This window comes from Cyanistes caeruleus, chromosome 19 (assembly GCF_971803275.1).
Source record: "Cyanistes caeruleus chromosome 19, bCyaCae1.hap1.1, whole genome shotgun sequence".
Lineage (NCBI taxonomy): Eukaryota > Metazoa > Chordata > Aves > Passeriformes > Paridae > Cyanistes > Cyanistes caeruleus.
The window spans coordinates 7365851-7390899 of record NC_141719.1 but is presented as its reverse complement, the minus strand read 5'-3'; the positions used below and the strand labels follow the sequence as shown (position 1 = coordinate 7390899).

At 43.2% G+C, this 25049-nt stretch overlaps 2 protein-coding genes across 7 annotated transcripts in view; both read right to left on the bottom strand.

Moving 5' to 3' along the window:
• The window catches only part of NOG (noggin), a 46811-nt gene extending 39422 nt beyond the window's left edge, over positions 1-7389 (bottom strand). Inside the window, exons 1-2 of one of the 2 annotated variants that reach the window (XM_086857188.1) lie at positions 6709-7389; positions 5908-6018 (exon numbers count right to left, since the gene is read on the bottom strand). The gene's annotated coding sequence lies outside the window, so the exon portion shown is untranslated. The remainder of the gene's footprint in view (positions 1-5907; positions 6019-6708) is intronic. The other variant, XM_086857189.1, reaches the window with a different exon arrangement.
• Positions 7390-9757: 2368 nt separating this feature from the next.
• ANKFN1 (ankyrin repeat and fibronectin type III domain containing 1) overlaps positions 9758-25049 on the bottom strand; it is a 125257-nt gene continuing 109965 nt past the window's right edge. For 4 of the 5 annotated variants that reach the window (XM_086857184.1, XM_086857185.1, XM_086857183.1 and 1 more), the window contains 3 exons: positions 23167-23333; positions 19879-20098; positions 15616-17756 (listed from right to left, as the gene is read on the bottom strand). In XM_086857184.1, the coding sequence (XP_086713310.1) occupies positions 16960-17756; positions 19879-20098; positions 23167-23333 (1184 nt within the window). In that variant the 3' untranslated portion in view covers positions 15616-16959. Of the gene's footprint in view, positions 10056-15615; positions 17757-19878; positions 20099-23166; positions 23334-25049 lie in introns of those variants that run through there. The other variant, XM_086857186.1, reaches the window with a different exon arrangement.

The following is a 25049-nucleotide window of genomic DNA, read 5'->3' as shown; positions in this document are numbered from 1 at the left end:
ACCCCCACCCCTCCCCTTCCCCACAATCTCCTTGCCCATAATGAAGCATGACTGTAGTAAAACAAGTCTTTTGATGGTGCCTCTTCTCATCACTTTCAAGACAAACAGTGTCTCAGAAGCCCCCCAGCTGCTTTTATTTTTCTTATATCTACAGTTACATCTTGGGTGTGTTTACTCATCCTCATTAAATATGTTGTCCCCCCCCACAACCCCGCTTTTTTTTAATATCCTTCCTTTACTGCAGTTTACACAAAACATCAATTACAGGATAGAGTTAAAAGCTTTTGGGTATTGAGCAACATCCCTCAATGGCACAGTCTCTAAAATAGAATTGACAGGGGGTATAGGAGGGTACAGCAGGAATATGAAACAAAAAGCCCTACAGCACACAGAGAAGTCACAAATTACTGCTTTGCTCACAGCACGGCTTTGCTTACTTACAGTGAAGTTCCTCTGATAAGCCTGAATAAGGACTTTGTGCTTTTCTTTCAAACAGAAAATATTAACAAGTGACTGTTATCCTCCTCCTTTGAATACAGATACTCGGAAGGACTAGGATGGCACAGGAAGAAAAAACAACCCATCACAGGACTAACAAACAGCTAGGCTTTCCCACATAGACATGGGTCAGGCTGATTTCTTTCAAGCATCACTGAAGTAATAACACTTCAACTGAGCATCTTTGCTGCCTAGCATGTGTCTTGAAGGCACATCACCTTTTGAGGTACTTGTTCTCATAATAAACACATCAGCAGTTCAATAACATGCCAGACACACTGGCATATATTTTGACTATTATTTGTTCTCTTTATGTGTGTCTATGCATGTGCAATTGTTCCCACGCAGGAACAGCTTTCCTATTTCTCCCATTCTTGACAGAGTAGTGTTCCAAAGATGCATGATCCTGTTCTGATTTACAAAAAGATCAAAATCAAACAAAAACGATCATTGTACGGACCACTCTGGAAGTGCCACGAGTTAACATGAAGGTTAACTTTGGTCAGCAAAATGAGAATTTCAACTAAAATGCAAGGTATTGAAAAAGGCTCAGAGAAGGGATTCAAAGAAGAGAGATGCCTTTGTAACAGAAAAAGAAGCAAAAGAATGCTGCATTTGAAGCATCTCATGGCAGGGATGGCTTTTTATGCCACTTTCACTTAAGATCTCCCCACTTTTCTCATCAAAAAAGAAGGTAGGAATAACCTTGCCCAGCAGACCGTAACCTAAACTGCTCTCCCTAGGGGGACGGATATTAGAGTTTGCCTGTCATCATTCTTGTGTGAGATCTCTTAAATAAATAAAATTGAAACAAACAAACAAATAAATAAATAGCAGCCTTCCCTGACGAGCCAAAGAGGTTCCTGGTGTATCTAGGCTTAGGTCCTGCCTGGTGCTTACCGCTGCAGGACCTGAAGGGAGCAAGGAGGGGGGCGAGGTGGGGGCAATCACCCTCCAACACCAGGAACTGTTTGTAAATTACCCTAAGCTTCCCTTAGTCATTATTCCATTAACTGCCTCTTGGTAGATCTGTCAGTAACTAAGCTGGGACTTATTTGTAGAGAATCAGGCTATTTGCAGCACTAAGTGAGCCATGAGAGCGAAAGGGTTTGGGATTTATTTGTAATTACAGTCGGGATTTTTTTCTTCTCCTTCTTGCTTGGACCCCACTGGTACTTTCATTCACATTCCCTAAGCTGAAGCTGGCGCCAGGATCACAGGCTGGCCCTGTGTTTATGTCATTGAGACTAGGACAATATTTCAGTGTGGAGCCAGACCGCAGGGATCCACTCTATAAAACCCTCACTAAAAATAGACAGCCGCCCTGCCCCCAGGCCCGCGGACCGCCGGCTCCCTGCGTGGAGCCCAGCCCTGGGCCGGCCCCGGCTCTGCCAGCCCCCGGCTCTGCCAGCCCCCGGCTCTGCCAGTCCCCGGTCCCGGCTCTGCCAGCCCCCGGCTCTGCCAGTCCCCGGTCCCGGCTCTGCCAGCCCCCGGCTCTGCCAGCCCCCGGCTCTGCCAGCCCCCGGTCCCGGCTCTGCCAGCCCCCGGCTCTGCCAGTCCCCGGCTCTGCCAGCCCCCGGCTCTGCCAGCCCCCGGCTCTGCCAGCCCCCGGCTCTGCCAGCCCCCGGTCCCGGCTCTGCCAGCCCCCGGCTCTGCCAACCCCCGGCTCTGCCAACCCCCGGTCCCGGCTCTGCCAGCCTCCGGCCCGCCCTGCGCTTCTCTGGCCGCGGTCCTTCTGAACAGCTCAGAAGTGACAGAAAAACTTCTCACGCGTTTTAATGGGCAACAGAGCCTTCCAAAACACAGCAACAAAAAGCAATCGAGCCTCTTGATTCCCTGAGATCCCTGTTTGCCTAGCTGATGAAAAAGCAGCAGATGGGAGTGTGCATGCAGGTATCATGAGCAGGGATGCTGCCAATGAATGTCCTAGAGGAACAAACCACTCAGAACAGCTTCCTGTCACTGAACCACTGTCCTGATAAAGGTCCTGTTTATCAAGTCAGTAGGACCCGATGTGCTCAAACCAGTGATAAAACTACAGTGGGAAGAGGCAGAACTGACTGGCTAGAGAAGCCCATCTAACCCTTCTCCCAAGGCCCAGGACGGCCTGACTGTTCTCCACCTGGGCTGCATGGTGCATTGCTCACAGAGGTGCAGCCAGTCACCACCTGAACCGAAGAGATGGTTGCACAAAATCTATGATAGAACTGAACACTGAGCTCTGAAATCCCTGTCAGTACTTTAAAATGCTGCAGTGTCATGTACTGCTGCTCATAATGAAGGTTGACTTTGATTTCATTGGTTTAGATGAAATCATTCACTAGATAAAGAAGCCATTTTGTACAAGAAGATAAGGCTATTGTAATATAGACTGAGAAATGTTGGAAAAGGCTGCTTTGAAAATTTTCAAAGCATAAAGAACATGTACATGGTAGTATACAAGGACACCTGTAGTGCTCTAAAGAGCCATTGGTAAAATAATCCAACAGATTTCATACAAACCAGTTTGTTTCCTGCACCATGCTATGGGTACTCAGTGTTTGCTCAATGATTATTCTGTTGAGTTCAGCTCCTTCTGCCACCATGCTCTTCCAGTGAAATGTATCAGGTGAAAGGCAGTGCAGTGTAACCAGGACCCCTCTGCAGTGGGTGTTGGGCTTGTGTTGAACAAGTGAAGGGTGTGCATTGGATATCTCAACAGATAGCACAGACAAAACTTGAGAACATCAAAGGAAGTGAAGTAGCAAATCAGCTTGCCCAAGGTCATAAAACGGCAAAACCAACTAGAAGACCATTTCCTATCTTTTGTAGAGTATCATGTTGGCAAGGACAGACCATAGGACCTCATGGATTTTATAGCATGTTCTGATTTCATTACAGTGGAAGTTACTCATCAGTTAGAAATATAATTGTTGCCTTTTTAATACTTCTCACTATTTTATCTCTACTTTGTAAATGCCCACTCTGGGGATAGAGGACCTTCAACTACCTTTAGTTGAAGTGTGATATACAAAGGAATGAAGCTGAACTCTCTTGGTGTGGTAGAAGCACATTTTTGATACTGGACCATGTTCTGCCATGTGTCATTATTGTTTGAGAAGCAGCCCTAAATTGTTCTCACACTTCATGCTACAGCTTTTCATTACTTATGCAAGTGTCATTTGTTCCCTCACTTCTTTCTACAGTCAATGTGTGGACATTTTTCACCTCTGTGCTGGTGTCCCGACAATGGATATACACTGAAAGGAAACTGTTGCAGAAACAGGACTCCGTGATTTGTTACACAATTTAGATGATCTGACCCAAGCAGAAGATTGCAGGAAGATAAAAGCAGAGCTTGTAGGAAGTGAAAATAATCACAGAAAAATGAATTCTCACCCTGGGTTCTGCCATGAATCTCAGTGCAGTAGCATGAAAACTTTCCACAGTTGGCCACTTAATGTCTCATTTTCAACAACACTCAAGCTATGCAGCCTCACTTGGGCTCCATTCATAGCAGGGCATGCATTCACAACAGCTGCAGTGCAAACCAACTGGAACTGGGCTTTGAACATATGAAAGCACAGATTGGAAGTGCAAGGTAACATACTGTGAATGAATACTTACTCTGGGCACAGAGTTGAACCAGACCTATGCATTTGTCAAGCTGGAAGATTTAAGTCAGTATCACATTTCCAATAGTTTTCCAATGTCCTTTGCAGAGATCTCAGTGGATTGACAAATCAAAAATTGGGGAAAAGTTAGCACGGGGAGGTGGAGGAGATGCTCCCACACCAGGGTGGGCACTGCACAGACAGCAAGGTCACCATCTGGGCAATTTTCCCTGCTGAGTCATGACAACCTGACTGAACAGAGAACCCCCTCGTGCCCCAAACTGGGGCAGCAGCAGAAAGGTATTGGTGCACTACAGCTCCAGGCCCTCTGCACCCTCTGGAGGCCTCTGGTCATCAGGACAGGGACACAAAGACCACAGAGGAAGAGCTGCAGCCTGACTAAACCATTTTTCCCACAGCTGTCAATTTTTATTACAAAAGGGCAGAGACTGTGTGTTATGAAAGGCCACAGAATATGGAGCTAATAATAAATTGCAAAGCATCACATGGACTCTAAAACTATGCCTCACTTTGGTGGTTGCTAACATGCTGGATATTCACACTGGTTAACAATGTAGACTAAAATAATTCCTGTATGGATTAAAGCACTGAAGGAGATTCTAACTGTCACACCAGCAGCACTGGCTAAATTGTGCTGAAAACATGACCAACAATGTACAGCAGGATGGGGATACTTGGTTCTTTCCACACAAATTTCACATTCAAGAGTGCAAAGGGCAGATCAGTATTCAGCAAGCTCCTCCAAAAGTTAACTGTACTCCCTGTTTCACTCCAAAGTGCCCCAGTACCCTGACACTGGGGTTCAGAAGGGAATTTCTTGTCCATGTTAGGACACCTCTATGATCCAAACCCTCCTCATGAACGGAACACGATGTGAACTAATAGCTCTTAGTCACCTTTTGGTTAAGTAAACTAGAAAGAGTTGCCTAAGTGTCTTGCTCTAAGGTATGGTTTCCAACCCCTGAGTCATTCTTACGAATCCTCACTGATCCTTTTGAACCTTTCTGAAGTCTTAACTTCTAGAACAGGATGAAATACTTTACCACCTGCATTAATAAGCATTAATAGGGATCTGTATGCGGTAAATCTGGTCATTTGGCAAAGAATTAAAGTTAAAATAATTGGTTAAACCACAAATGGAGGAGACATCTAGCAAGAAAAATACCAGGAAAAGACATTAATTTCACACTTCAAATGAGATTTTTTAACATGAAAGCTGAAGACTAGGTTATTGTCTACTCAGACTATAATCAGGTAGCTGAGGCTCATGACAGCTGTACTCTCACTGAAATGGATCTTCAGTTTGTTTTTAAAATTAATTTTAAAATTAATTGCCAAAACTATCTTTTCCCCAACATTGATTGAACTGATTGTTTTTCTGTAAATTGATTTAGCAAATAATGTAGAGAAGGTTGAAAGTGAAATTAAAAGCTGTCCCAGAAACAATGGCTCTCCCATCAGCTTGCACATCCCAACAGTGCAGATCTTATTTACTCCATACTTGCTCCAAAGTGAAAGCTATCATCACATGGTAAAGGATATTCTATCCTTTAATGGTAATTATTCTATCCATAAAAGGTAATTACGGTACCTTAAATGCCATTTTATGAAATGATTTTAACAATGCAGAAGTACTGGACACTGAATGCAATCTCAGCCGGATGTAGGACACCAGTGCATGAGGTAAATTCCTTTCAAGCTGCCTCTTTTTCTGACGTTACTGGAGTTTGCAGATTGATTTTAAAGAAGAACATTACCATCTGAGGAAATACCAACATTGTTACCCAAGTCCTACCCTGACAGACGCAGATACAAGAACTGTGGTCTTCGGGTAAGTCCAGAACTGTATGTATCAATGCCGGTGTAAATTTGAACAAGCAATACAGTTTCAGCATCCCTTGAAAACCTTGGGACCCAAAGCCAGAACAAAGCTCAATCAGAAATTGTTACCATCTGACTTTATGCAGCTCCATCTCTTTTCAAGTACTATGGATTATTGTTGGGGTAAAGTCAATACTACTAAATTCACCCTGCAAGTTAAACCCATGGATTGCCATGGCATTAGGGACCAGGGATGAGCTTAGCCTGCTGTGGCTATGCCATCTAATTCAATTAACATTTACGTTCTAAAAAAACCCGCCCCATTTGCAAGTCCTAAGTAATATGGTAAATATGGAACAAATTATCAGCAACAGCAGGGGAGATTTAAAATAGGCATCTTGAGTTTGAGTACTCAGGAACCTGCAGTGATGCAATCACTCAAACAGAGCCATCTTTACGAGTTTAGCTCTGCCAAGAATCCCTGTGTAACCATCTTCCCGAGCCCCGGTGACACACAGCTGCCAAACACATCCACCAAGAACAACGCCTGCAACTTTTTGCACATCAGTTGCTTCCCAGTGACTTAACGTGGTGCTTTCTGACCGCTTTTTATCGGAAAACCTTTTTCAGCCCAGGGCAGCGCACAGAGTCCTGCACAGTGAGCTGAGGGCTGGTGGTGATGGCTGCAGGTTCTGGGGGGTTCAGGGCTGCCTTTGACGCTGTGTGCAGCCCAAGGCCGCTGTCCCATCCCAGGGGTGCCACGGCCACCGCTCACCTCAGGGTCCCGAGCGCCAACACCTGCGACGTGGCGGCCGCCGATGGGGAAAGAGAGGCCGCGATCCACACGGGATGAGCCCCAGCATGGCTGGCGCAGGGACCGGCCGGGCCTCGGGCAGGGCTGCGGGAAGCACCGGCAGGGGATGGACCCCACTCCCGTGTGGGGTTTCTGGGGGACCCCCGCTTCGGGCGCTCCCCTGAGGGCGGCACTTCTGCCGCGAGACCGCCACTGCCCAGCACTGCCCAGGAGGGGGCGCGGCGGCGCCCGCGGGACGCCATGTTGGGCGGGCGTGAGGGGACATCGGGAAACGGGCCGGTGGCACCGGGGACGTTCGGGCAGCGACCCTCGAGCTGTCCCCACACCGGGCATGGCACAGGCAGTGACCCTGGAGCTGTCCCCACAGCGGGCACGGCACAGGCAGTGACCCTCGAGCTGTCCCCACAGCGGGCACGGCACAGGCAGTGACTCTCGAGCTGTCCCCACACCGGGCACGGCACAGGCAGTGACCCTCGAGCTGTCCCCACACCGGGCACGGCACAGGCAGTGACCCTCGAGCTGTCCCCACAGCGGGCACGGCACAGGCAGTGACCCTCGAGCTGTCCCCACAGCGGGCACGGCACAGGCAGTGACCCACGGGGCACACCCCGGGCTGTGCCACACCGGGCGCAGGCGGGACACGGGGGCAGCGAAGGGCGGGCTCAGCCCCTGTCCGGTACCGAGCCCCACCCGAACCTCAGGACAAAGTTTTGTCCCCCGGCTGCAGGCTCGGTCACCGCAGCGGCATCAGAGGCTCCGGGCTGCCGAGGTGCAAATCTGGTGTAAAGCTGTGCAGCTCTAGAGCTGACCCGGAGGGCGTCACTGAAATTAATTAGGACACACTGGGATAGGCTGGTAAAAATACATTTTTCATTCAGTGAAAAGTAAGTGTTGCAAGGGGTGTCACGCTGGCACAGAGGGTGATGTGGTGATTTATGATAAGCCGGGACGGACCGGTGTCCTGCACTCCGGGCAAACCGGGGGTAAGTCAGGCGGACAGGAGAGGTCTGCAGTGCTGAGCATCGAAACTGGGCATCACCCGCCAGGGTTTTTGTAAAATTCCCTTCTCCGGGCATCCAGGAGAGGGTAAGACATGCTCGGCTTTGCAGTTGTGTACGGGATTTGGCCCATGGCACGGCCAGGTCTCTCGTCACTGCCTGTGGGGATGGGCTGTGGAGCCAATGCCTCAGGACAGCACTGTGCATCTCAAGCCAAGCTGCAGAATCAGCTGCAGGGCACAGACTCAGGCTGGGACCACAAACACACGTGAAATGCTGGTTTGCATCCTCCCAAACTAAAGCTGAAAAAGCGTGCGGGGATGCACCCAGCTCTCTAAGTCAGGACGAGCAGTCGGCGTCTCTCCGTGGCTGCTTTATAAGGTACCTGAAACAGCGCTTGCGGCTGAGCGTGGATTTACGCTCAGTGCATCTTACATCTGGAGACAAGCAGCGTGCAGCTCGTGTGCTGGAGCCGGGCCAGGGTTAAGCCCCAGTAGTCGGAGCTGGATCCCTGGTAGCACTCGTGATGGGAGGTCAGGCGCAATGAAAGAGCCCTAGTAGTTTGAGAAGGAACACACCAGCACCTCTCCTGATGGGAGGTCAGGCACAGTGAGCAGGAGGGCCCCCCTCGTGCTGGCAGCTCCGTTCCAGCGTTTGGCTGGGCTCCAGAAGATTAAAATAGAGCCTTAGACTGTCCCCTCGGCAGCACTGCCAGCCAGAGCCCTGACAATCCTGGGGTTGTACTCAAACGTGAGCCCCTTGGGAGCGTGGGCTTTACCTCAACAGCTGAGGCACTGAGAAGGTCGGAGCAGGCAGGGTTGTTGCTCTTGTGACTCAGACTTGAGGAAGAGAGGGATCAGGATGGAGCCACGAGAGAGCAGGGGATCAGGGCCGAGCTACAAGGCACAGAAGGGGGAAAGAAGCAAGTGTGCCCCAGGAAAAAGCCTGAAAAAAAATTAAAAATCCTCGTTCTGCTGTGGCTGGGTTCAAAGCACGTGTAGCCATGTGTTCCACTATTTGAGCCCGAATTCTGATTTAGCTTCTTTCAGGAAAAGCGAAGATAAGTGAAAAAAAAAATAAAACAACACCTTTCTTTCTCAAATATTTGCAAAAGCAATAAGGGAAAAGACAAATGCCATGCAGGTTCTTGTGAAGAACCTCTCCCCCCCATAGGTGGAAAATCTGTGGTCCAGAAATGATCACGGCTGTGGGGACCAGGAGCCCTGTGATGAAGAGCTTTAACAAAATGCCCAATTTTCAGAAGTGAGGGGCACTCCTAAGCACCACTAAAATCAGTAGCAGTAGCAGATGTTGGTGTTTCTTACAGAGGGTGTTTCAACTCTTACAGAATTATTTATCACCACTTAGGGCATCCATACTTGAAATATTTTACTTCAGGATTTTAAGAAAGTGATAACGAAGAGTGCAAGAAAAAACATTTTGGCATTGCCTTTTTCCTCCCCTGAGAAATTAAATTGGGTTGAAGTTTTGAAAGAATCTATTTTGAAAATACCACATTGATTCAGTAAAAAAAATGCTGACATTGCCCAATACAGTGATTTTGATATTTCCGGAAAAGGAATGTATATTTACTGGTATTAAAGGCTGTTTGTCTTTAAATTTCTTTAATATTAGCTTATAAGGCTTAGCTGTTGCTCCTCCATTTATTATTTCTATAATTGAGTGTGTGTGAGCAGAGTGGATGATTCTACCAGGTTGTTTTTGGCGTAATGAAGATGAACTGGACAGTAAGAATAAAAAGATGTTACTCTCACAGGTAAGAAAAAGAAGTCCTACTGATTAATTAGGACCGATTAGTTAATATTTATTAATTATAAACTTTAAGAAAATAGAAACATTTTTCTATCTTTCTGCTAAAAGATACATTTGTTTGAAGAGAGAGATTGAAAAAAGCAGTCTGGGGAGGAGAGCAGCCTGGGGAAGAGAACAATGAAGCTTATAAATGAAGATTTTTTTTTTCCTGTGTTTTCAAAACAAACAAAACCCCCAAATAAAACCCAGAGCTTTTATTTAAAGACAGAATGAAAAAATAAGTGAATAGTTTGCTCAGAAAGATAAGAGTTTATATAGGTCAATACACTGGAGTGGAACAGTGAAGTGGGTATCTTTTGCTGCCAGAAGAGCAAGTCAGAAACATGCCCAGAAAAGTATGTAACTTCTTTCCAGTTGGTTTAGAAGCTTTTCAGTAAAACAGCAGAGAACACAGAGGCAGGTACAGAACAGCGCTGTCCTTCATGGCAGATGTGCTGGAAATGTCTGGGAGAACTGCGCTGCTCACTCACTGATCTTCTGAGAGAAAGGAGAAATCTCAGCTCAGGGCAAGCAAAACATAAAAACAACCAGGCTCCAAAAATGCATGGTACATGCAAAATGCACCAGAGGAACTGAAGCACATGCACACAAAAATCCTGCTTTGTCCTGCAGTGTTTTTCCCAGTCAATTCCTTAGGTCACTGAACATGACTAATTACTTGCATTTGGATTTTTTTTCTTTTACTAACTTAGTAAACATGGTACCAATCTTAATGTTTTGGAATTAAAAATCAAGGTAGTGGAAATGACAGACATGTTTTATCTTTCATCTTGAGACTTATTTTGCTCTGCTGCTTAACTCTACTTTGGCTCTGTTTTGGTTAAAATCTTTTCCATGGGTGAAAATATCCAATATTAGTCTAGTGGCATTTTTGAATTAGTGTTATTTTTGAAGCTTGCATTGAGTTGGGATGTCACAGCTGAAATACAGAGCATGGTCACCGTGGACATGGCCACATGTACCCGTGCACAGGCTATGGATGATAGTGTTGGGAGGATGCTAACCAGGAAATTGTGTCCCTGCTCTGCCACAAGCTGTCTGTGTGACCTTGGCCATGTCACTCACCCTGGTTGTGGCATCACCTGACTGGTAAAACACATTTAGTAACCTGTTCACCTGTGAAAGCAGGTAAACTGACCCAGAGCAGAACTCTTCCAGTTGGACTGCAGCATTCAAAACAGAGTTGTTCTTGTTTCCCTTGCTTATATACAGTAACACAGTTCCACACTGCATTAGAAGTGTCTTGCTTTGCTTTTTTGTGTACAAGAATATGTGAAAAAAAATCCATTTCTGTTGATGGGAGGGTATTTTCACCCACAACCCTTAGAGCCATGCCTATTTCATTCAGGTTTCTGAATTAAAATAAGGATTTGGAGAGTAGATTTGAAAGCTTTGCCTTAGAAAAAGTCATTTTCCAATAAAAATAAAGGAATTCAGGGAGAAACACAAACTACGTTCAGATTTCCAGGGATTGTAAAGTTCACATATAGGGGTACTTGGTGATGGTCAAACAGAATATTTTTCAAGAAATACTGTTTAAACATTGTGCACAAGTGCATGTGGTATTTAGGATCATGTGAGTGTACACACCAGCATTTCTTTATTAATGAGGGAGAAGACTTGAAGTGCATAATTTTAGAAGATCACAGGAGTGGTAAGAATGCAAGAGCAATTCAAGTCTTCTAAATCTTGAAAGAGCTGAGTTTCTATGATATTAGATCAAACAAAAAAATCTATGTTAAGAACATTTTTATGACAATGATTCACTCAAATAAACGTAAGATTTCTTTTACCAACCAATCTTTTTTTTTTTTTCTAAAATAGTATTTAATATCTGAAGTTATAAAAAATATTTGTAGTCCTGAAAATTATTTTTATTGTCTATTTTATGTACTATTCATGCCTCTTTCAGGAATTATTAAAGAAGCATGAGTCATACGGCACTCATTTACTCTTGGCTCGTGGCCATCCTCAATATATATTTTGATTTTTTCAAGCCATTCACAGGTACATATGCATGAAAATATTGTTGTGTCAGTCTCAAGCTCACAGTTAGCACAGCATACATTATTCATCGAGATATTTACAAAGTTTTAGAGCACATAAAATTGTGCATTATTTTGTACCAAAATTTAAACTTTAACATACGCTTGATTGCATATATAGAAACAAGTTACAATAAAAATCTGAACAAAGACAACCAATAAACAGCCAAATTGCTATGTACAAACAAGGCAGGAAGCAATTAAACACTGCCTCGAACATTTCACTTAAACTACTTTTTCTCGGAGGGGAAATAACAAACAACCCCTCTTCCCCTCCCCCAAGTCCCCAATAACCCCATTAAGTCTTTGTTTTTAAATGACTGGAACTCCCATTGCATTCAGAAGGAGATTCATTTGCATAACATGGGAGAGAAATTTGGTCCCTGTTATATGGAGCAATAGTGAATGATGCAGTGAGGGTTTCTCCCAGTACAACTGGTGTCACACAGAGTGGTGGGTTCACTCTCTGAGCCCGGCTCCAGTGAAACCTGGGACGACCAGGGGAGTATTCTGAGATCAAACTCCTTTTGTCTTCCTTACAAACATCATTTTTTACACCAGCATAAATCTGTTGTTTTCATGATGGTCCAGGTCTCAGGTGACACGGAGCTGTGCATCAGGCTGTGCTGGGCTGTACCTGACCCAGCTTCAGTGGAACTACTCCTGATTTACACTGTGCAAAAGAACCTGGAGTGAGGCCCAAGGACAACAGGACTGTGCCCAAATGGACCTTTACATAAAGTAAACCACAAAAAGTCTGTGCATTCAGCTTCAGATCTGCTTAATAAATTACTACAATTCACAGTAATAAGGTAGATTAGCGCCACACCAACTTCTCCAGTGCCAGATCATTTTCACATAGCTTTTCCAAGAAAGAAAATGAAATAACAATAAACATAAAAAGTTTGTTCCTAGTTTTTTGAAAAGCTACATAGGTGGTTTTCTGTAGCCTAGTGATAGCCAAGCTTAGTACTACATTCCCCTGTTATGGGCTGCCTGGTGTAAAGGCTGGACCTTGCCCAGGATGCTGTGGTGTGAAAAGACTTGAGGAAGGCAATCCAGCCTGGTTCTTATTCACCCCAAAACCCCAGCTGAGAACCAGCTGCTGGGTCAGAGCTCACAGACACTGGCACTGAGGAGAGGTGATCTCTGAGCTGGTGGGATCTCTCCAGCATCCAGCAGTGATGGATGGGCTGCTCAGAGCCCGATCAGATCAAGGTGATGACTCCTGGATGTGCAGAAGTGTCCGGGGGCTGCTCCAGGGAGGGTGGGTGCCATTCTGGCCAGCTCCAGTGTGCCAGGGTCCGCCCCAGGGAATGTTCCCCTGCCTTTCTGCAAAGAATATATGGGGCCAACAGCTCCCCTGCTCACTTCTGGGCACGGTTCAGCCTTATGAATTCCACTTCATGCAATCAAAAGATAAATTATACTTACAAATAAAGCATTCTAGTTACTTTATGTTTTTCTGTAGTGGAAAAATCAGACCCAACCTGATGAAATCTCCATTGTCTGAAAATTCAGGGCCTGTTTACTAAAAATACTTTTTGCTGATGGCAAAGTTCAACACCTTAGAGAAATTCAGAGTAGGTTTCCAAACTGTGTACTCTATTTTCAAATACACTATACCCTTGTTGTTTGTAAGGCTGTATTGAAATTTTACATAACAGTCACGAGCCGTGCATTGAAACACCTTCAAAGAGTTGACCAGCAACTTAATGCATTTCTTTATACCATGGAGAATTTAAAGATGTGCCATCTCTTTCCAAAGCATATGAATATTCAGGATAAAATATTCCATGTCCCCTCTCCCCCATTAATGTCTGTATTTAAAAGCATTATTTTATAGATTTCTTTGTCTATGTAAAAAATCCAATTGTTAATTAGTCTCTAAAACAAAGTAAAAAATACAAGCATGGGAAATAAATGCTTATTGTCTCAATGTCTTGAGACAAACTGTCCATGTGCAGACTGCCTTCCTGCACATGGATGCAAGGAATTTTGAGTGTAGACCTTGCAGTTTACTTATATCTCACTTCCTAGCAGCAGAAACAGGAAAGTTTGAGACCACTACACAGGGAGATTCTTTTTTTTTCTTCCTTTCTGTGGAGTCATAATGTTAAAGCACTATATTCTTTTTTTAACCAGTCCAACTCATGGCTAGAAATAGGAGGGACTGGGTTCAGCCCAGGAGAAAATATACTCCCTGAAAAATGCAGGACAAAAGTTCTGGTGCAAGATGGAAGAGTAAGAGAGACTCAGAAGTTGCAAAGCACAAGTGCCCTTTAGAGAGGAGAGCTTGAACTGGTGCAAAGTGGGCACAGGCTCCTTTGAATGAACTGTCTGCTGGCCACTGAAACTGGTGCAGGCTCTGAGCCATGGCACTGCCCAGCTCTGTGCAAGAGCCCTTGGAGGGGCTCTCAAGCTCAGCCTGGAGAAAGGGTTCCCAGTAATTAAAGATCCAAATTCCTAATTTTAATTTGATTCTGGACTGTGAGCCTTTACTCAGCTCTACTCAGAAGAGTCACTGGTAGAGATACTGAGGAGTGGGGCTAACAGTGCTGTGCTGTGCATTTTCCAGGATTCTTTCCAGTTGCTGAAATTGCTTTTGAAATATGTATGTGATGTTCCTAAGAGAACTGCACAAGAATTGTGATTTGTATTATGGCAGTACTTGAAAGGCACTGCATTCTACTATTTATTTATCTCTGGGTGTTCACTACTATTCTTTAAAGGAGACCCAAAATAGGTAGGGGTAGCAATTTTGAACAGAGAACATGCATTTTTACCTGAAGATAAGTCAGTGCTTTATAGGCAGAAGTATTTAAACCCAGATCAATTAGTACTTTGACTATTAAAGTTTGTGGAAGAACCTCAGTCTGGAGGCAGTAGATCAAGGATGCACATCCCATTGGCCATCACCTAAACACTCCTTCCATAGCAAGGTTTAAATCAAGACAGGATAGATTTTGGCTGGTATTTGCACTCCCAGAGTCAAATTTCATCTCAGCAGAGAAGACTATGATGAAGTCAAGGCCTTCCTACAAGTAAAGAACTATTACTATCCTTTATTGGCTATATGGCTGCTTTGGAAAGGTCCAGCAGCAGGAGCAGGTAAGAGATTTTAATATCCTTATCTCACCAGCAGTGTGTGCTTCTCTACTGGAGATTTTGCTACTTCTTGCCCTCATTGTTCCTGATGAGCCAAAACAAAGTGAGGTGGATTTCATTTTTAGGAACATCTTGTTTTATCTCATCATTTCCTGAAAAAACATATGGCCTCAGTGTATGGTTATTTCATTCTTTAATAGTTTTATGGCAGTTTTTTTTAGAGGCAAAACAGATTAGGGGAGCCCAGGCAAGGTGCTGGACACTGGAAAACTGTGTAAATTATTTTGATTCTGCACAGGAGCATTACATTCATTGTTTGTCTCTCCCTGGTGAAAAGCCTTCTGCTAATAAACAGAATATCAAGTAACCAGCTGTGAGTGCCCTCAGTGACAGTCAGACATCTCTGCTCGGCTCTGTGGCTGAGTCAGGCTTTCCTCATCCCCAGTTCCATACAATGTGTGCCCTTCTAGCTGCAAATGGGCACTGACACTGCTGCTCCCCCTGCATCTTCTCACCCACAGGAATTTTTGGTGTGGGTCACATCCAGACCGTGTGGGAGTGAATGGAAGTCTTTCCATCCTCACTTTGGATCAGGTAATGAGTATTTTTGGTGCAAAAAGTTAACTTCCTGTTCCCAAAATGAGAAGTTACAAATGTAAATCCCTTATAGAAATTGTTTGCCCTTCTATCACTGCAAAGACTCTTCTTGGCTTCCACATACTGACCAAACATAAAATAGTGAATAACATTTATTTTTTGAATTTATGGATTGAGTTCACAGGGATTTTAATAGCACTGGGGTTATGGAAGTGCTATTTTAATAAGGACCACAGATCATGGGCCCGAATCCTTACCTTTACCTCAAGGACTTGTAAACTCAACTATTTAACTCAAATCTCTTTATTGGGGGCCTTAGAATGTATCCACCTGGAGGCTGGAAAACTGAAAGGTAGAAGGCTGCACAAACACGGAGTGAGGGAATTTAACCAGCAGGAATGTGGCCTATAAAATTAAACTTCAAGAACTGTTTAAGAAAATTAAAGCTTGTGCAACAGCTGGGGTCTCTCTACACATTAGTTCATTTCTTGGTGACTCCAGTGTTACGGTTCTTATTAATATAGATTTCATTTTTGAGATTATCTTCTGTCATGCTTCAAGGTTTATTGTGGTTGCAATGGACAAAATCCTGACTCAGTGTAATTTGCCTTTACACAACAGAGCAAGATCCCAACCTCCTTATCATACTAATATTTATTTGGGGCCCAAAGATAAAAATCTCAGATTCAAACCTCACCCCAAACTTCCCTAATCGGAATTGCCAGAATATTCCAGCTTCAGTCATAATGATCAAATACTCCTGGAGTTATATTCAGTAATAAAAATAGGGGTGTTTCTTTCCAATGGGTGTGTGAAAGTGATGCCAACACAACAAAATGTTCTCTTGTGTGGTGGGGAGAAGAAAAGTCAATCTCACACAGACCCTGCATATTATTTGTCTAGAACCTGACCTCTTTCTGTCTGCTCCTGACCTCAAAGATTCATCTCCTGAGCTTTTAAAATTACTTGCCACTTAAATAATTTAGAATCTGAGCTCCTGAAAACACAATTGTGATAATTATGCCAGGCTTCAACAGCATTCAGAGATGGTGTTGATTACATTAGCTAGATATTGAAAGAATTTCCATTTCTTTAAGGGGCCAGAAACTCTGGGTTATCAGTGTTACTAGACCAGTGAGCATCTCAACTATATCCAGACTAAATCCATTCAAGAAAAGGTGAAAAGTAGAAAAAATTGCAGGAGATGGTGGGAAATAGTTTAATAGGCTTTTAGGACACAGTCCTAACATAAGGACACCAAGGCTGTTATAGCTTCTGCTTACTTGCAGGCAGAACTACTCATGCTTAAAATTTTGCATGCTCAGAGAAACATGGGAATGAAGAGATCTGCAAAACCTGATTACTCAATTGCACATTGTTATGTAGTGACTGTTATGACTCTACCTGCAAAGCTGCAGATGTCAGTAATAATAATGCTCACTTCATGGCAGGTGATACCTCTGTGACACCAGAAATCTGGTGATGAAGTCAAAAGATTCAGATTCTTTAGAGAGGCACAATTTGCCATTTTAGGAGCTGGATTTTTACCAGTGATTTTGAAAGTATGGCCTTTATGATCACAACTCTCATATCTCATGTGGAATGATGGGAAGCTGTGCAGGATTCTGGGGTTAAAGGGTGCTGCTGAAAACTTCTGGGACAGCAGAACCCGACTGCTCCTCTGGACCTGTGATCTGTTGCATAGCACTGTGCACATCCGTGTGTTCCACAGACTCCATGCTCATTGCCCAGGGCTTTACCTCTTCATCCAGAAATGTTGTTTCATAAGGCTCCACATGTGTCCTATGGACATCCTGCCTTGCTTCCTCATCCTTGCCTTTCCCATCCTCTGGAAGGCTGGATGCATGAGGTACGAAAGTGCTCTGAGACCCATCGGTGGGAATCTTCACCTGCTCACTGGAGGTAGGTTCCTGAAAAAAATCTGGAGATCTGATAGGATGCTGTGTGTACACACCTTCAGACAGGGAGCCCCCCTGAGACTCGCTGTGCACGCGCAGCCAGCGGTGCTGCCGGCTGAAGTAGTTGTAATGTTGGTGCTTCCCCAACTTTTTTTTCCCTAAAAAGCCCAGTGGCTGCTTGGAGCTGGAGGACTTGTCCGTGCTTTTCGGTGTAAGCCCTGACATTGTCAGGCTGCTCATCTGCTCTGTGCAACATTCAGCACTGGTGTCCAAGGCACCACACTCTGTCAGGCCTTCCCTCAGTGCCAGGCAGGGCTTCACGTCATGGGCTTGGAGCACGTTGGGTGCGCTGCCCCCCAGGCCACTGCCAGCCTGCTGGGAGATGTCCTGGGACGAGGAGTAAATCAGCTCAGATTCCCTCGGGCTCAGCGCATCGCTGGAGTCGTAGTCACTGTCGGTTGGGAGGAACACCTCGGAGCAGCCTTCCTCATCCGAGCAGGGCTGGGAGTCTGCAAGGACAGCTGGTTAACACTCACAAGACAAGCTCTGCAGAGAAATGATTTAACTGTCATTTATGTGGTTTTTGTCTTACTTTTAAATCTCCAGTGCTGGAAATGTATGTGTGGAATTGCCACAGGCCAAGGTGACAGCAAAGACAGTCAGGGAGGATTTATCAGGGAAGAGTTACAGATGTGTTAGACAGGTAGTGGCAGAATTAGGAAAACCAAAAAGAATTAATGGAATATGTTAAAGACAGGAAAAATATTGAATTTGAATTGGGATTAAGTTCTGAGAGAATCTGTTTTATTTTGCTTTCACTAAATTTCATAGACATGGATATTTGTGAGAGAGAAAATCTCTAATCCAGGTTCTGTTTTTATTAAAGATGTCAGTTAAGTTACCCTAGATTTATAACTCTGTAATTGTGAGCAGGGAACAACTATATAAGTGTGGCAAGAGGCTCAAGGCCCATCATGGAGGTTGATAAATAAAAACTGCCTTTTTGGCCATCAGGTGCATTGTGTGTTCAAATCCAAAACAGACGTAATTCAAATGTGAATTTGTGGACCAAATCTCACACTGGCACTGAAATTGCTGCTGTCTTTTGGCTTCAGAAGGATCAATAAAATAATAAATAGTGGCATGTGTGATAGAATAGATTGATGCTCCATTGCCCTGGATAGTTTATTTTAGATTCCAGGAATTAAACATTGATTTTATACAGTGCTGACTGTTCACTTGGAGTGAAAATTGCCATAGAGCCCAGCACTAATGAACCCAGTGTGTGCAGGACAAGATAAAGCTGTAGTTTGCAATGTGCCAGAGCTAAGGATTATTCTGCATTCATGATCTGCAATACAGGGGGAAAAACATCTCAGGGAGGGGTGCTGAGAAAGAACACCACCTTTTAGTGGAGCGCAGCAAAGCACCAGCCCCTTCAGGTTTATTTTCTTTTGACCTCATGAAATCTAATCAGAATAGATTGATTCATTTTCCTTAACTGTATAAAACTGCCAGTTTGAAAATCCCCCAAATTGTTATTACTGTAATGGTCATGGCAGTTGTTTAATGCAGCATCTGTTGCTTTTGTTTCTACTGTTTCATTTACTTGTTGCTTAAAGACAGCTCAGCAGAATGATGGTTGATTTTTTCCTCCAAAGTCCTTATTCTGTTAGCAAAATAGCCGTTGCTGTTCCATTTGCTTCATCTTTATTTGCTGTGATACATTTTTTTTATCAGTTTAATTTTCTGACTATGCAGAGAAGTAATAATGGCCAGTGAGGTGGGTACTTGTTTGTGTAATTAAAAAAGCTTCTCTAAAACATTGAGAAAATAGCTGTTGAACTGGACTATTAGCACTAAAATTTGCTCTATCAAAACAAAGCAAGAGGGGCATAAGAAATAATTGCTGCAAAGCAGAGGAACACTCAAAGCCTGGAAAAGAAATGGCTGTAATACCTGAGAAACAGAAGGTGGCAAATGGAAACTATGGAAAAATTTGAGTTAGATTCTGTCAAATTAAAGAAAACTGTTGGGAAGAATAATAGATACAGGAGTGATGAGAATGGTTCAATAGCTTTTGCTAGCAACTCATGTCTCATCAGTCTAATATAACACTGAATGTGTGCACAATTAATGCACAGACATTGTAAGAGCTCTTGAGAATGTTCTTGATAAGAGCTTTTGATAATGTTCTTTATCACAGGCTCTGCAGCTGGAATTGGGACAAAGAGAAAGCTCCCTCCATATAAAAGAGCAGATTTTGGGTGTAGGCAAAAAATGAAGCAGGCAGCTTTCACCATGGATGGATTTTACTGGAATTCTGGACATCATGGAAAAGCCAGTGATGGCACTTGTCCCTTCCAATGACAAGTGATCATTAAATGATCTGGAACAGCGAGGTAAAAACGTTGGCTGATGATGAGCAGTTATTCTGAGTAGCTGAGAGTAAAAATTATTGCAAAGATATTGAAGGATCTCAGGATACTGAGTGGCAAATGATTGGTAAAATGTTAAAATACCTTGGTAGGTATGGGAAAAATTTGCTTCTTTTATAAAAAGACATACAAGAATTTTTATAATTAGAAGTGTGTTCAAATAGTGCTTGGTGAACAAGAAAAGTTCTCTTACCACTCACAGCTTTTCTCCTCTGGATTCTAGGCTCAGGGGAAGGTGGAGGTGAAGGAAGACAATCTAGATGTGAAGAGGTGGAGCTCATTTTCTTTTGAGAGTGTTCTTCTGAAAGATCTACAAGCTTCTTTATGGGCAGGCCTGCTGCTGGCTGTTTGTATCTTGCATACTGCAGTGCTTCTGTGATCCATCTCATGTCCCTCCATATCTCATCAATTTGCTGTGGAGAAAACAATAGTGACAAAATACTCTACCTAAGTGTGTACTTTTTCAAGTGTCCAAGTCTGTAGTCACTGCCAAGAGAGAGCAGCAGGATCCCCCAGAAGAACATTCAGACTGAGGTGATCAGAATTGATTTTGGTTAAGAGGTACCTCAGTTAAGAATGTGTAGTTAAGGGGGTGAATCCAGACTTAAAGTCAGCCATGGAAAGAAAATTAAAATTGTATTTTGATGGAGAAAAAAATCGATTTTCAAGCACACCTGGAAGTTGGTTTGAGAATCAAACTGGAATAAAAGTGAGACTTCTGGAGCATCTTTGCAAACCCAGGTCAAAGCAATTTCTCAGGTCAGACCTAGTTTTTACCAAAGAACGTACACACGTGTGGATACATAAATGGAGGGCAGAAGCACAGCTATGAGCCAAACTGCAATTTCTCCCTTACCATTTTAGTCTGCATACATTTTACAGGTATAAATCTACACAAAAGCAGTTCTAACACATGCCTGTTGATGGCAATAAGACACAAGTGCCTAAATCAATAGCAGGATGTAGGTTTACATATCTCTGCAGAGAGGAAAGATGCTGTTTAATGTCGGTCTGAAGAGTGTTTTGATAGTGGAACACTTTCAACATCTTCAAGCCATTCAAGATCTTTGATGGCAGAGCAAATATTGCAGCCACCAAATGATAGTAATTGTGGGTAAATACCCTCCTCCTGCAGTGTCCTTTCCAGAACTTCCCTTGCACTTTTCCTGAAGAAGGTTCTGAATTTCAAGTGAGACTTCCTATTAGTATTGCAGTGTTTGAGGGAAGCTGCTTTGCAGTTACACAAGCTACATTCTGCAAGAATGCAGTGAGAGTTCTGGGTCAGTAATGGAGAGGAAAAAGTGAGGGGTTCTCTGTGGAGTAACAATTTCCTGATTGGGGAGTGACAGAGGGATCAGAAAGGCTGCAGACTGATGTTTGAAGACGACTTCTCTTAGCTGGACATATTTCACAAAATGCATATTCAAAGTGTGAAATGTTCTCCCAAGGGATACTGTAGATGCCAGATTTGCTGGGGTAGTTCCTGATGAGCTGTGTTGGAGGCAGGATAGCTGGGCTGCTGGATCTTGGTTTTGACCTAGTATGGCCATTTTTATGTAAAGGTAAAATCCCAACTCCAATGATGTCAGTGCAAGCCTTGCCACTGAGTTAATCTGAGCTAAGAATATACATCAATAAGAATAGCAAATGGTTCAGAGATTAATTCATAATCCTGCATAATTTCAAGACTTCAGTGCTTCTCCATGAAGAGACTTCCAGTGAGCAAACATCTCACCTATTTGATTTTAGAGATTTTACACATCCTTTTTGTGATCCTCCCTCAACCCCAAACAAGAATCAACCTGCATGCAGTTTATTAAAATGCAAATCCTGTTTTTTTTTCCCTGGTGCTGTTCTGCAGGACATTGTAATGAACTGTGGTTGTTTTACAATTTAGGAACATTTGAAGCATTAAAACTTCAGTTTTAGTTTCAGTGTCTGTAGATTTCATTCCTTTCTCTGTAACATTCTGGTAAAGACTTCCAGTACCTTATATTCTGGTTGGGGTTTTTTCAAAAATTTTTACTTTTCAGTTGCCCTCTGACTCCTTTTCAGAACTGCATTTATATAGACTCCCTTGCTCTTTACAATGTTTGGTTTGTGTAGTGACTTCAGCACTGTCTTAGATCTGGGATCACACAAATGCTCTTGCGGTTTCGTGGTCACCACTGAAGATTGCGGTATGTGGTGGGCAGAGATATTTTTGCCCATAGGTGGAATACAGCTGGTTTTCATTTGAGAGGAAACCTGACAAGCCTAATACACTGTCACAATAATTCAGCACAAAACACTGAAGTTTAAAATGTTCTCCTATATTTTCCCAGTGTAGATATGTGACTCAAACACTTTGGAGAAGAGGAACACAGAACTGTCTATACCTGCATGTTAATATACAAATGCTTGGGTTTGATGTGAAGGATAAAAATTTTCCAAATTCTCCTGCAGACAGCAAGAAAGCTAGGATTTCTGAGTGTGAGAATGGGAGGTGATTGAGAGTGCAAGTGCAATGGATCTTCCCTCTCTGCCCTGCTGAAGCTTGCTAAAAGCTCCAAGTGGACAAGGCAAAGGCAGTCTGAATGCAGAACAAAGAGAAATAGAAATATTATCCTTTTGTTCATAACTATGGAGGGCCAAACATCTTGTCAGTGGGGAAAATGGTGTCTTGGCTCCTATTCCAAGCTTGAATATTTAGAATACAGAGCTGTAAAATTATTTGCATCTCTCTTGTAGAAAGACAAGTCAACTATACCGATAGACATACTCTGCAAAAGTCATGAGCTTTATCTATAAATAACTAATTGCCAGAATTGTTTGCAAAAGGACAGGCTTTGCTATGCTGCACAATGAAATGTAGTTCAAAGAGCTCCAAGATGAGTAGGTAAAGTCTTAATTTGGTAACAGCAGAGGAAAATCAGGATGAAGGACAGAGAATAACTGGGGGACTGAAGCAGTGCCACTTCATGGTGCTGGCCAGGCTCACAGCTGCTTTTAGGGCCAACATAACATCTGAAATGCAGAGCTGTGTTCCTGAGCATGATATTGTTGGTGGAGATTGTCTCCTCAACCTAGTCTGAATTTTCATTTTAGTTTTTTTAATTGCCACGTTATCACGCTGAAAAATGTCCCCAGTTCATACAGACAAAGAAAAACTCTCACACAAACGAATGGCCAGACATGGTGCTAGCTTACCTCACGTTAGATGGGAGGGAGTTTTACAAGCAGACTGACACATTTCTTTATAACAGTCTAGTATAACTGTCATTTGATTTTACCCATAAAAATCCTTCTATAAAAGCAACAACTAAGGAAAGCATGTTCTGGGTTTGAATTTCATAAAAAACAAAATTGCACTTTTGATACAACTGCTCTTTTTATGATGTCTGTGAATAATTCTCCATTTAGATTTCAAATTACAGCCCTATGCAATTTTTGAGAAAGCCACCTTAAAATCTCCTTGGAATAGTCAGAAACAGACTATTACCTGTATGTAGTCTATAACTTGCTGGTGTCTTTGTTTGGCTGCAGCGACTTCACTGTCTGAAATTGCTTCCCTCAGGGACTGCTGGGTTTTCAGAGAGTCCAGCTCTATGACAGCAGAAAGGCGGCAATACAGGCTTATAAATTTTTCCTTGTAACAGCAAAAATGAACTGGGAAAAGACCAAGTGCAAAGGAAAATTGTTACATTCTGGTTTATGAAATATGAAATCCTTAGCTTTCAGAATACAAATATTATTAAAAATAGGAACTAACGCTGGATGGGTTTCTTTAAGCTAGAAATAAATAATACAGGCTTCAGTTCTCCTCTCATTTACACTGGATTTAGTCTGCAATTTCACTGATTTCAAAAGAATAATTTCTAATTATATCTAAGTGAAGGGATAATCAGGTCCTTAGTATGCGGCTCCAGAGGCTATCTTGCCCTTGACAGCTTTAATCAGAAAGGCTATTCCTGAGGCTTTTATAGCTCATCATTTCTTTTAGCAAGAAAGTGGTGACATGGCTGGAAAATGGAACTCATATATATTTTTTTTGAGTATTTCAGAGTGAAAGGATCATTTTGAAGGCTGATAACTTTCTCTTGGGCTAAGCTGGCTTAAATCAGGAACTTCAATGTAGTTGACTCAGCAGGAAAAGCATTGCAGTGATATCACAGTTTGGGGGGAAGCAATTCAAACTCTTTTAGGTGTTACCACACATCATCCTCTGAACTCTCCTGCAGAAGGGTAACACAGTTCAAACATGATCTCTTGCTTTGTGTAATTTGACTTTGGAGCAGCACAGAACTATGGCAGCTTTACCAGAGGTAATGGAGACAGAACAGCTACAGTGCCAGGGAGCTTTGCAGACGTTAATTCACCTGGTGTGTTGAAGCTACACTATTCCAGAACCTGCCAGTGCTCAGGCAAAACTGAGCTGTTACCTCTCCAAATGGCAGTGCAGACACACTGAAACTTGCTGAGGGGGACCAAGTTCTCAGAAATACTTCCCCATTCATTGGTGCTGCAGTAAATGCAAACAAACAGCATGATCTTGTTAGAGCAGCGAGTGCCAGTTGTATTCACTGCTGCTGCTCTTCTGGACTGGGGCAGGACATTTCAGGGTGTCCCAGGTGAAAAATGCATATATTCTCATCACAAATATTAAAAAAAATAAATGGAAACAGTGTCCCATGTCTACCTATCCCTTACAAACAACATGGTTAGAGTAATTGAGGAGAATTTGTTGAACTAAGAGATCCAATCACAGAAACATTTTTAGCATTAACAATAAAGGTCTAATCTGAACATAGAAATCTCTCAAAAAAGAGTAAAAGAATGAATTCTACCTTCTGGTTTCAGCAAAGCCTAGATATTGCAGGGATCCAGTATGAATAGTGTGTGGTCTTCCAGTACATATGCCATATGTGGTGGACTCTTGAGTGAATTACAGCCGCGGTTTCAGCTCCAGTGCTGAAGTTTTGAGTCTTTGTGGTTTTAAGTCAGACCCTTTAATGTTACTTTAACAAATGTTACTTCAACGTAGTCTTTTGTGGTTATGCAATTATATAGTTGGTAGCCACCAGCTAATGGGGAATGGAAGCTTCTAATATTTGAGATGTGAATCATAGTCACTTTATAGAACATCAGGGATACATATATAATAAGTCATATTGAAATGTCATCCGCCTTTGGCCAGAGGATTGCTTACTTAAAAAAATACTCAGAAGTAAAATTCAGCTTTCCATACTGTTTTCTCCACCATGAACTGCTTTCTCACTGCAGCAGCATTGCTGGACAGAGAGGACTGCCCCAGGAATGTCTTTTGGGAGATGCTTCTGTTGCATGTTTGCCGGTGCCACACCATCCCATGCAGGCTGTGTCCCT